Source organism: Anguilla anguilla, chromosome 4 (genome assembly GCF_013347855.1).
Source record: "Anguilla anguilla isolate fAngAng1 chromosome 4, fAngAng1.pri, whole genome shotgun sequence".
Lineage (NCBI taxonomy): Eukaryota > Metazoa > Chordata > Actinopteri > Anguilliformes > Anguillidae > Anguilla > Anguilla anguilla.
The window spans coordinates 7,995,482-8,008,090 of NC_049204.1; the positions used below are offsets into that span (position 1 = coordinate 7,995,482).

Consider the following 12,609-nt stretch of genomic DNA (forward strand, 5'->3'; position numbering starts at 1 on the left):
TTGCCCATGCAGTGCTGAGTGTCTCCACAACAAAAGAGTATCCTGGTCCTTGGCTTAGCACCTTCTTCTATTTCGCGAACGGTCACTGCTCGCGTCCTGGAGCTAGGGTGGGCTCTGTCAAAGGTCTGGAGTGTAATTACACCCCCGAGGGGGGTGTAATGTCGCTGACGTCCCGTGCCAGACTGGGTCACGTCACTGTTCCTTCTGTGCACCCCCTCCCCCCCTCCCCTTTCTCCGTTTCATTGGCTCAACTGTCAAGTTGGACCCTTGATTTATGTGAGCTTGTAAAAAAACAAACTCGCGCTGGTTCCTGTGGCAGGGCCCCGAGGTTGGGTTTAATGGTCACATGTTTGTCTGCAGTATCTGGTGTTTTCATGTGAGGGGTTCACCTCAGGCATGTTCTCGTCTGTCTTCTCTCGAAGGTGACCAAACTTTCCACTTGGAGCCATCAGAAATCCACATTCCGCTGAACTACAGCAGAAGCTGAAGCCTTCTTTGTTCTGTCATATCATTGTATCAATGGGGGTGGGGTGTGGTGGTGGGGGGGGGGGGTGCTGTTGCTATGGTTATGGTGGTAATGCATCTTACACATATCAAACCCTGTAGTGACCAAAATTCTCTTAAAAAAACAAAAAAGAAATCAAAACCTCCCTCAGCTGAAGCTATAGAACAATTAAAACAGGGCTAATTAAAACAAACGGAAGCACCACGACCCTCGTAGACAAACAGGTAACTGAGATGGTGCTAGATCTAAGTAATGGGAAGTGTCCTTGGTGGCATGTCCAGTTGAAGTCTCACTGAAGTGCTGTTTTGAACGACTTTGCCCATTGTCTCTGTATGCTGAAGTTAGGCTGCACGTTTCCTGATTCTAAGATAGGTAAGATTGAGGATTTCATTTTACCCTGAGCATGAGGTTGGCTACCTTCCTTTTTTTTTTTTGCATTGTTTTACAGTTTTAAATAATCTGAGCTTGAGAGACTGCAGTGCCTGTAATAAGCACTGTAGCATGTTATCTAGATGTGACATGAAAGCACCCAACTGCTATAAATACTGCAGGGCAAAATATCCTACAGTGGAACTCCTGTTTTAAGGAGGGAAATTGAGGGGTGTCTGAAGTGCAGCTTGGACGCGACACCTTAAGTGTGCAGAGAGCTTTTCAGCGATCAAGAAACTGGAAGGTCTGTCCATCAGGTTACCCTTTCGAGTTAAGTAAACAAGAAACAAGGAATAAAACTGACCAATAGATTCCCCCTCCCCCTAATCAACCCTGACAATCCCATTGGCTGAAACGATGTGAGCAAAGCCAGGCGGCCTCCCGCTGGGGAAACGTGCCGGCCGGTGTCGGGGCCGCCCGTTCCTCCGGGATTCGGCCACAGGAAACAGCTGCTCGTGAGGGGGGGGGGGGGCGCTCTCAAAAGCAGCCCCCCCTGAAGTCACACCGAAGTTCTTGTGTTCCTGCTACCTGAGCTCCTGTGGGTGTTCCTGAACCTGTGTTATTACTATTTACGGGAGAAGCGGTTGGTTACAGGGGGACTCACAAAGCCTGCTCTGAGTCCGTGTTGATGCACCGCGGGTCAAGAGCGGGATGGAGGTGCCCCCGGCTGTTGGAACATTTAAAAAACGTGCCGGTTGGATCGATGTCAGGGGGGTCCATGTGTCATTAGAACTAAGCTGCTTGTCAGAGTGCTTGGCCACACTGTTCCTGTCCTGTCGTTCACATTGTCTGCACATCTTTGGACAGTGGCCGGAAGGCTCACGGAAATGTCTGAACTTGTGTACGAGCGTTCACACAGGTGTGCATAGTTGTGGAGGGGGGGCGGGGGGAGGAGGGGGGAAACACCTCTGTATGTGGCTCGATTGTGCCTCCCGTATCATAACAAGAAAGAAAAAAAAAACGTTTGTTTTGAAAAGAATTTGAACTTGTAACCTGATTCCCTCCTATAGCACAGATTGTTGATGCTGCAGTTGGCGTACTCATCGTGCTCAGCTTGTCATAACTACGTCTTTCATGTGCTTAGTAATGAATTACCATATGTTACTTATGTGGGGGGGAGGGGGGGGCAGGTGTCTCACGGTTACTCACTTCATCATTAACTAAGAGTTTACGGTGCTGAAAAAATGAATTGTGGATGGAATGGGTGACGTTTTTGTTTTTTTTCTTTCTTATAGTGTGACACATCAACAGACAAGTGACTGTTCTGTTCATGTTATGAGCTATTATGTGAGGGTGGGTGGGGGAGGGGAGGTGAGGGCGGGGAGGCACAGGGAGCTGAAGCCCAGTGCATTCTGGTCCTCTGACACGTCAGCCTCTCAGACAGACAGCCTCCCAGAGAGACGATTGTAGGCATCTTTTCATTCTTTCTTTTTAAACTTTAGGATTGTATGGTGTGTAAGAATAAAACAATAAAATCACAAAGTTTATTTTAAATTTAAACCTTGTCTGGTATATTATTTTTATGTCCAATATGTGTGGGTTACTGAAGTAATTGCAGTGTGCAGCCATGTAGCGGTGTTGTCTGGAAATGACGACTGTAGGACACTTGTCAAGAATGGATGGAAAGGGATGTGGGACTTACATTTTTTTTCTTGTGGTTTTGCAGCCCTGTAGTTGAGAAGCGGTTTTCCTGCAGCTGCACCAACATCACATGGCCATCTCCAGCCAAATAACACCTGATACAAACATCTGCTTGCCTTCTGTGAAAAGACTGTACCAGTCCAGAATAGTACAATGCCTCTTACTGTTCTCGGGATCATTTGAAACATTTAACTTATTTCAGCCCTTACCCCAAGGCTAAAATATGTTTTCTGACATGTTTTTCTATAACAGCATGATGGTGCTGGCTGGAAATTGCGTCATTCCCATCACCGTTGGCAAGACACAGTTTTCTCGGAATATGGTAGTGGTGCTGCATTTCCCTCTGTGATGTCACTTTGCTGACTGGTTCTCTTGGCCTACTGGAGAGCTGTGATGTAATAATGGAATGGAATGATTTGAAAGGGAAATCAGGTGATCCGCAGAGGCTTCTGTGGGAGCTGCCCCTGGGCCCTCTGACATTCTGTTCTCTGGACTTCCTGCAGGAAGTCTCTAAAACCAAAGGAATGTCACTCGTCGTCTTTCCTCTGTCCCCCTCTATCTTGTTCCCACTCCCCCTCTTCAGCTGCAGCTTTTCAAGGAGCTGCCACAGAATTTAAAAGCAAAAAGACATGGGGTGAGACCGCTTGGCCACCAAATCTCAACCCTTGTATGAACCCGGTAGTCCGGCCTCAGGTTTGATAGTGCCACTATCCTTGGCAGTGATCCCATCTCTATCTGTAATGCACCATGCTTTCCCCCTGTATGAATAAAGTTAAGAAAATAGTGAGATTTAATAGAAACCCTCCCTGGTATTCTGTTGTTGTCGGCTGTTGCAGCTGTGTCTTTGTGTTGTGAATCACAAGCCGCTTCTCTCTGGAGCTTGTAAATCTTTGCTGATCTGTCCGTGTCTCACCATGAGATTTTATTACTGAAGAGTGCAGACAGTGCCTTGTTTTGGAGAATTTTGTAAGGCCTATACGCACGAAGGTTCCGCCATTTCATACCCGCTTGGAAATAAAATCGCCTCTCGGTTCTCAGCTGTGAAGTCATCAACAAGAAAAACTGCCAAAACTCTGAGCCAACTGTTAAATAATATTGTACTGGCTGTTGGAAAATAGGCTTACAGTTAAGGGAAAATTAATCATGTTCCCATTTGTAATGAGTCTGTTTATATTTAACCTGGTACGTGAGCTGCCAACTAAGAAGATGAGCTGCACTGTGAAGTGAGCTATTTAAAGCCACATGTGCCTTTAACTCTGTGTCTCAGCCTTTTGGTGTTGCAATGCTAAGTCATCAACCAATGGCTAGATTAATGAATGACCAATAAAACTAACTTAGTCCTCTATTGTCATAGCCAATTAATTTCATCCTTGATGGAGGAGCATCTTGCAGGGTGGTGGAAAATAGCATTCTTGTTACTCCATGTGGTCCCGATACACATTCATTCTTACTGCTGGCGCTGTCTTAATTCTTCCATTGTACTGGAGACGTTGGGTGCATCTCTACTGTGTTTCCTTATTCCATATTCTGCTGTGACCAAGTGTATGTGAAACAAAAATAAAGATAATAGCTTTGTGTGTAGAGAGAGAAGGAGCAACCATATGTCATGTAAAATTACAATTGTGACCGCAAGCCAGTGAACACTTGGAAAATGAGCTTTTAATGTGGAAAATCAATTAAACTGAGAAGATTTTATTGCTAACAGTATTTGGAATGATGATACTGTCCAGATAAACAGTGCAATATTCTGCAGGAATATGGCCTATCGCAATCTGAATTGTTCCTTATCAGGGACAAAGTGCATGGAACAAATTTTATTTTTTTTATGGCTGTTCACAGTGGTGTAATCAGAAACTGTTCTGCTTTAATTTCTTATTCTAAGTGATGATTTTCAGTTTTGTCTAAATAATGTTTATTTAAGTTATTTTCCTTTGCTCCTGGCTTCTCTTAAGTAGAATAAGAATTCATTTTAGGCTATCCCCTAAAACGTCTCAGGATATAGGACCATGTGTTGTGTGTTAGTATGTACTAACGTTAGGAGCCACTTATTCTTATATAGACTATATATCAACAAAACCTTTTACATCACAAATGCAGTATTTGATAATGCAGGTTGGCGCTGCCCCTATTTCTCAGATTACTGCTTATGTATTTACATTTCTGTGAAGTCTATAGCTAATGGAAGAATACATTTTTCTGTGAGTTTATGATACTCGTGAAGTGTTTACTTTCACAACTACAGGCGATATTAAACTACATGAACTGCAGTAATGCATTGAAGGGACCGTTCTGTGGTTGGAGGACTGTTGCTTCATGCGGCGATTCGTGCGCGTAACATTGGAATCTAAACTGAGCTTCCGCCGTCACGTCCTGTCTCCATGACTTCCGGCTGAGGTAGGACAGGACGGGGGGGAAATATTGTACAATTTGCCATCTAATAAGTGGTTAATCGGTAGTATTGACAAGCTAGCTACGGTTGTAGATAAGCGAGGTGGACATTCGGGACATCTGTCTTATTATAGCTTCCGACAGAATGTTTTGCCTTGTCGGGAACCGAATTTATTTTTCCTGAAGAATCAGTGTTTTTACTATATTGCTAACCGATAGCCAGAGGTCTCAGGTGGTGGTGTGTAAAGATTCCCTGGTTAGTAGGAACGACTTGTTCTCATTTTTCACAGACGTCTTCATGCTCGTAATGATGTAATTGCTCGTGTTGTTGTTTTGCTGCCACAGGTTTCTTTTCAGAATCATAGTTTTGCTAGATAGGACACTGTCTATCTTGCTATTTAGCTAGCGTTAGACGCTGAGTGTTGTAATTTTGTTAGCCAGCTAATTGTAGCCTGCTGGTTCCGCCAGCAAACATCAATTCACCACTGACTGTATGTTGCACTGACCGGCCGGCTCAGTACTTACCCGCATTCACGGTGATCTTATGATAGATTGAGTTGAGCACATTTGCTCGTTAACTACCATATTAACCTGGCTATATTGCGTAGGATGAGGTAAATTACAATGTTGTAATGTTGATAAAATAACCGTGGCTCTTGTTAATCTTCTTTCGTTATTAACGATGCCTACAGTATCCATTTGGTTTGCTATGTAGGAGTAGCTATTTCAATTTAATGAATGTGTAGCATCAAGTTATTTCACTGTTTTTTCTTATACAAGTCAGTCTTCCTCTCCCAATGCTGGCAGACGTGAATTTGAATTTGATAGTCAGAACTGTATGTCCCTATAAAAAATATTTTTATTTCAGAATTTCCGAAAGTTCATATTTAAAAACAGCTAGTCTCTACTGACTAACTCGCTTATTTATTGCTGGTATTTTGCCTAAGTATTTCACTTAGCCTATCTAGCCCTAGATTGTATGTGTTTATTCAGCCTTATTGTTTAGAGTTGGCTGTCATGGTAATGCTAGCTAGCGGGCTACTTTCTAAAAGAATCATTAGATTATGTAAAATGCATTATCGGGTTTACAAATGTACCTAATCTGTTTGTGTGATTGTATTCATATCTTAGCGCCCTGCCTATGTGTATTTCGTCACTTGGGCTAGGTAACACTGTAAGCTAGCTAGGCGAGCTAACGTTTGGTAGTGAGTGTCAGCTTCGTGCGATCCCTTTCGTTTACTTAGGGAGGGTTGCTGTGTATTTCATGGTCTGCAAATACACTCATCCGGATATTTGAATAACAATGTGTTGGTATGTTCAGGCCTGTGTGTTGGTACTGCATCTGTCTGAGTAAACGAGGATATGTGGTTTGTGTGCGTGCAGTTGAAGGTTTACATGGTTACTTCCTTGTGTGGGTTGTGTATAATTTGTTCAAGCTGTTCTTAACTTGACTGTTAGCGTTACACGCAAACGACTTGAATACTAACTACCCTCATTTGTGGAAAAAGAATGAAGGGACTTCATCTCTAAATCCCCAGCCTTATAAATATAGCTATAGATTTAAGAGGCGATCTATGGTCTACGTGGGTAGTTCGGTTGTTTCATATTTTGATGCAGGGGTTCACGTTATTTAATGAGGTATTCCCCCGCCAACGCAAAACTCGGAATGTTCAACCCATACCTGCCATGCCATTAACACCCGTCTTTCTCCTCCTTTTCCAGTGAAAGATGAACGGTCTGCCTATCAGTGAGCTATGCTGCCTGTTCTGCTGTCCCCCGTGCCCCAGTCGCATTGCTGCCAAACTGGCTTTTCTGCCTCCTGAGCCGACGTACGCTCTTCTCCCGGACCTGGAGGCCGGGTCGGTGGCCAGCGGAGTGAGCGCGTCAGGCCTTCGATCCCGCGGCGGTGGAGGAGGAGCGGCGGGCGGGGGCGGCGGTACCAGCGGCGAGAGCCGATGGAAGCTCCACCTGACGGAACGCGCCGAGTTCCAGTACTCCCAGAGAGAGCTGGAGGGCTCCGAGGTCTTCCTTACGCGCTCCAGCCGTGGAAACCGAGTCGCCTGCATGTACATCCGCTGTGCTCCCGCTGCCAGGTTCGTGACTGAGCCTGAGGCTCAAATACTTTTTCATGCGTTCAAACCCCAGAGACACCTGTAAAATTGGCAAACACTGCTGGCAATTTAAAAAGGGTGTATTCACAAATATTCCCAAAATGATTTTGTTGTTTTTGTTCATGTTTTGTGTGATTTGTAAGGTGTGGTTGGTAACATGTTCTGTTGAAAATTCATAGACCTCACAAAGTGTTTTCAATGTGAATGCTTTCTTAAGAGTTCAGACATTTCAAACATGTATTTGACCAAAGTATGGGAGAGAATAGGAGGCCAGGGTGTAGAGAAAAATGAAAGAAACAAGGTATACGTACGTCACCTTTTACCTTATTTATTTTAACTCGATCAGCCTCAGCATTGGTTGAATCCAACATCTAACCCTGGTGTCATGTGACACACTGTGAGTGACTTGTGTAGCGTTTTAAGACTCGACACCCTGAGTGGGAATGTGCCCGTCCAGTCCTGAGATGCAGAGGTTCACTGAAGACTGGATTCGGCCTGCGGTTCGGCTAACCGGTCCTCCCTCCCTCCCTCTGCGCCCCTCCTCAGGTACACTGTGCTGTTCTCTCACGGTAACGCGGTGGACCTGGGCCAGATGAGCAGCTTCTACATCGGCCTGGGCACGCGCATCAACTGCAACATCTTCTCCTACGACTACTCGGGCTACGGGGTCAGCACGGGCAAGCCGTCCGAGAAGAACCTGTACGCCGACATCGACGCTGCGTGGCAGGCGCTGCGCACACGGTACTGCTGCACCCCCTCGCCTGCGCCCCCCCACACCTGCGCCCCCCCCACACCTCACCTCACCTGGCCACCTCACACCTGCCCCACCGCCCCACCTCACCTGGCCACCTCAGGCCTGCGCACCCCCCACCTCACCTGCACACCCCCCCCCCCCCACCTGGTCAACTCACACCTGCCTCCCCCCCTCCACCTGCACCCCCCCCCCTCCACCTGGCCCCCCTCCACCTGGCCACCTCACACCTGTGCCCCCTCCACCTCACCTCACCTGGCCACCTCACACCTGCCCACCGCCCCACCTAGCCACCTCACACCTACACCCCCCTCCACCTGCATCCTCCCCCCCCTGCACCTGGCCACCTCACAGCTGCGCACCCCCTCCACCTGCACAGCCCCCATCTGCGACCCCTGTCCTGCGCACCCCCTCACCTGTGCACACCCCACCTGGCCAACCTCACACCTGCGCAGTCCCCACCTGTGCACCGCACTCCCCTCATCTGTGCAGCCCCAGATACTCTCCAGACCCTCCGGACACTCACACCAGGTACTTAGCCTCTTGACTGCTGGAGCTTCCAGACCCATAATACAGCAGCGGTTTACAGTTAAGAAATTTGGCAGCAACTGTATGTAAGCAAACTCCAGTAGAGCTAGAGGCAGTTTGAGACAGCGTAGTATAGTTGCTAGGATACTGGGCTTGTTACTCAAACGTTGCGAGTTTGAATCCGAGGCAGGGCACTGCCATTGTACACTTGAGCAGTGTACTCAGGCTGAACAGCCTCAGTAAATAACCTGCAGTATAAATTGATTTAGAGCATCAACTTAAATGTAAATGCTCCTGAAATGAAGTCAAATCTGTAGACTTAATCCCAGGGAGGGGGGGGGAGTGGGGGTTAGGAGGGGGTGTTGTATTTCAGAACTCACAGGGATAGCAGACACACACACACACACACACACACACACACACACACACACACACACACACAGCGCTCCTGCCGAGCTTAATTAAGAGCGCCTCAGACTCTCGGCGGCGCAGATGGCTTGCATGCCCTGGCCCGTCCCCAGCTGCCGCCCGTCTGCCGCTGACAGCTGCCCGCTCTCCCCCCGGCGACGCAGGTACGGCATCAGCCCGGAGAACATCATCCTGTACGGGCAGAGCATCGGCACCGTGCCCACGGTGGACCTGGCGTCGCGGTACGAGTGCGCCGCCGTGGTGCTGCACTCCCCGCTCACCTCCGGCATGAGGGTGGCCTTCCCCGACACCAAGAAGACCTACTGCTTCGATGCGTTTCCCAAGTGAGTACGCACACACGCGCACACGCGCTCGCACACACACACACACACACACACACACACACACACGCACACACACACACACAACCCTAACCCTAACCCCGACACCAAGAAGACCTACTGCTTTGACGCCTTTCCCAAGTGAGTGCGCACACACACAAACACACACACACACACACACGCACCCGCACACACACACAACCCTAACCCTAACCCCGACACCAAGAAGACCTACTGCTTCGACGCCTTTCCCAAGTGAGTGCGCACACACACAAACACACACACACACACACGCACCCGCACACACACACAACCCTAACCCTAACCCCGACACCAAGAAGACCTTCTGCTTCGACGCCTTTCCCAAGTGAGTGCGCGCACGCACACACACACACACTTACACAACCCTAACCCTAACCCCGACACCAAGAAGACCTACTGCTTCGACGCCTTTCCCAAGTGAGTACACACACAAGTTCGCTTTTTAAAAATTAGTAGCAGTTATTTTTTCATCAGCATTCGAATTGTATTCGGTGTGTGTGCCCATTCAGACAGAATGCTGTTACAAAAGAATTCGGTATGCGTCCGTTCAAGAAGAACGGCGCTCAAAAAGCGATCCGGTATGTGTTCGGTAGGGGTCCAGACATCAATGGAAGCAGTTCTGCCTTCTGTCGGTTGGCAGGTCATGTTGGTCAGCGTTGTGTACAGAAGCATCCGGAACCTTTCCCCCCCCTGTTCTTCCCGTAAGGGTTTCCATATCAGGGTGTTCCCCAGGATCTGTGAATAGGCCGAGCCCTCTTCTCTGTTCATTGAATGAATGAATTATTGCGGTCAGTTTAGCCATTTAGCGTATAATGGGTAAGGTTAGAATATGGACCGGGGATACCTGATCTGAGAGGATTTTAAAATGTGGGCTCAGGCCTGGTTTCAGTCTCAGCCTGCGTCAGTGGGCATTATGTGGAGTATTGATTATGCGCCGCTCGCCTACCTCGGACTTTTGGTCTCTCTACACCGAGACTCAGACGGGAATCGACGGGGGAAATCAAATCCGGAGACTCTGTATAAACTGTGCTTTCTTTTTTTTTTTTTTGACCTTCTGAGCTTGCAGAGCAGGGCGCGCGCCTGGAGCGGTTCCGCCTGGATCGCCGCGTGCCAGACGCGGGCCTTATCGCCACAAACATTACATTACATTACAGGCATTTAGCAGACGCTCTTATCCAGAGCAACTTACACAACTTTTTACACAGCATTTTACATTGTACCCATTTACACAGCTGGATATATATACTGAAGCAATGTTAAGTACCTTGCTCAAGGGTACAACGGCAGTGTCCTTACACGGGAATCGAACCGGCGACCTTTCGGTTACGCGCCCAGTTCCTTACCCACTGTGCTACACTCCGTCCTCACAAACGCAGCCGTTCGCCGCGCCGCGCCGCGACTCGGAGAGACCCAGCGGTTTCCATTTTCGTTTTGTTTTCGTACGCCCGGGAGACCCGGTGGCTCCAGAAGCCGTTTGCCTCGCCGTTAAACCGAGCGAAAATGATTTTTTGAGCTGGGCTCTTTTTCTTTTTAAGTGTGCTGGATATTTACTATGCTGGGACTCTCGGGGTAATTAAAGCTGAAGGGCTGCTGTAATAACAGAGGCTAGAGGCATAAAGCGCTGGTGAAGTTACTGAATGACTTTTGCTATTATAAACTGTACGTGACAGGGCCTTGTGCTGTTAAAGACTCTGTCCTTTTTGGCAGTTGGTCAGGTCTACTTTGACCAATGGCTAATAAATCCGACCAGTGCCGCGATTGGTCATGCACACCGTTCCTGACTGTAGACTTCTCTCTTTGTCTGTCCCTCCCTCTCTTCCTCCCTCCCTGTTTTTTTTCTCTCTCACTTTCCTTCTCTTTCACTTTCCTTCCCTCTGTTTTTCTTTCTCTCCCTCTGCCCCTTTATCCCGTGTCTTCATCCTTCTTTCTCCCCTTATCTCCCTCTTTCCCTCACTCCTCTCTTGCTCTCCTTCATTCTCTCCCTCTCTTTCTCTCTCACTTCCCCTCCCTCCCCCTCCCTCTCACTCACTCCCTCCCTCATTGTCCCTCTCTTTCTCCCTCACTTCCCCTCCCTCCCCCTCCCTCCTTCTATCTCCCCCTCCCTCTCTTTCTCCCTCTCTCTCCCTCTCTTTCCCCCTCCCCCTCTCTCTCTCCGCCCTCCCTCCCCCCCTCTCTCTCTCTCTCTCTCTCTCTCCCAGCATTGAGAAAGTCTCCAAGATCACGTCGCCCGTGCTGATCATCCACGGGACTGAGGACGAGGTGATCGATTTCTCTCACGGACTGGCCCTGTTCGAGCGCTGCCCCAAGGCCGTGGAGCCCCTGTGGGTGGAGGGGGCGGGGCACAACGACATCGAACTGTACAGCCAGTACCTGGAGCGTCTGCGACGCTTCATTGGCCAGGAGCTGACCGCGCAGCACGCCTGAGCTCCGCCTCCGTCTCTGTCCGCTCGTCTCACTCGCTTCGTCTTTCTCCTTATCTTTCGTTTTCTCTCCCTCCCTCCCTCCCTCCCTCCCTCCCTCCTCCCCTCATTCGTCTGTCCGCCCGCAATGGCGTGAGGATGGAGAAGTGCGCGCTGGGTCTCTCTCTCCGGCCCGAGGCACCCCTCGTCTGTCCAGCCATTGTGTGTGTGCGGACGTGTGTGTGTGTGTGAGTGTATGTGCGCGTGTGTGTGTGTGCGTGCGCATGCGTGTCCCAGACACATCTACCGCCTGCCAAGCCTGGAAAACCTCTGGTGTTACAGAGAAACCCTTCCCCCTCTCCCCCTGTTCTGTCCCCTCTTGAGTTCCAACGAGTTTTCACCTCTTTGGGAGCTTCACTAAAGAAGCCCAGCTGCCCGTATTTGCTCTTTGCATTTTCACACACAAAAAAAATTACTTTTTTTCTTTTTCTTTTGTTATTATTTTTTAAACGAGGAACAAGACTGACACCTACATACATCATCTCCCTCCCCTCTCTCTGTTTTTGCCTGCCCCCCCCCCCCCCCCCCTCAGATGGAGAGGGCATTGTAAACCATGGCTACCTGCTTGGCCAGATGACCATGAGCCTCATACCCGCCCCCCCCCCCACCCCACCCCCACCCCCACCAAACCCCCCGCTCACAGGGGGCCGTTTCAGGCCAGTTTGAGCCAGACGCAAAAGTGGATTTTGTTTTTTTCGCTCGGACCCTGATGTTTAAAACCACTACTCCAGACTGCCCTGTACAGTGCGGACACTACGTTTGCCCCAGCCGCCATTGTGACTGCGCATTCCCGCCATTCCGAGCGGCCAATCGGAAACAGGGAGCTCAGAGGGTAGAGTAACCCGATTGGTGCTGTTGATCAGCTGACGATAATGAGCTCACCTGTCATTGTGCGGAAAGAGAACACAAACATTTAAACTATCATGAGTTCTGGTTAATGTTTTGAGTTGTTTTCCTAAGCAAGAGAGGAAGTCACTGTGTGTGTGCGCGTGTGTGTGTGTGTGTG

The 12,609-nt window shown here is 48.9% G+C and overlaps 1 protein-coding gene across 3 annotated transcripts; it reads left to right on the forward strand.

Annotated features, from left to right (window-relative positions):
• The first annotated feature begins 4,880 nt into the window (after positions 1–4,880).
• On the forward strand, positions 4,881–12,124 carry abhd17ab (abhydrolase domain containing 17A, depalmitoylase b). Of its 3 annotated transcripts, none has more exons than XM_035412242.1 (5): positions 4,881–4,969; positions 6,686–7,056; positions 7,621–7,815; positions 8,926–9,105; positions 11,343–12,124. In XM_035412242.1, exons 2-5 carry the CDS (start codon positions 6,692–6,694, stop codon positions 11,566–11,568), a joined length of 966 nt encoding a protein of 321 aa, XP_035268133.1. In that variant the 5' UTR covers positions 4,881–4,969; positions 6,686–6,691; the 3' UTR covers positions 11,569–12,124. The 3 variants fall into 3 exon arrangements, with proteins under 3 accessions (XP_035268133.1, XP_035268132.1, XP_035268135.1); XM_035412241.1 differs by lacking the exon at positions 4,881–4,969 and adding an exon at positions 4,976–5,219; XM_035412244.1 differs by lacking the exon at positions 4,881–4,969 and adding an exon at positions 5,438–5,577.
• Positions 12,125–12,609: the final 485 nt, after the last annotated feature.

What these genes read in the sequence shown, in the direction of transcription:
- abhd17ab (XM_035412242.1), top strand. Translation starts at nt 6,692, where the DNA reads ATGAACGGTCTGCCTATCAGTGAGCTATGCTGCCTGTTCTGCTGTCCC. An exon ending in CGCTGTGCTCCCGCTGCCAG is followed by an intron (nt 7,057 to 7,620) that starts GTTCGTGACTGA and finishes GCCCCTCCTCAG; the next exon opens with GTACACTGTGCTGTTCTCTC. An exon ending in TGCTTCGATGCGTTTCCCAA is followed by an intron (nt 9,106 to 11,342) that starts GTGAGTACGCAC and finishes TCTCTCTCCCAG; the next exon opens with CATTGAGAAAGTCTCCAAGA.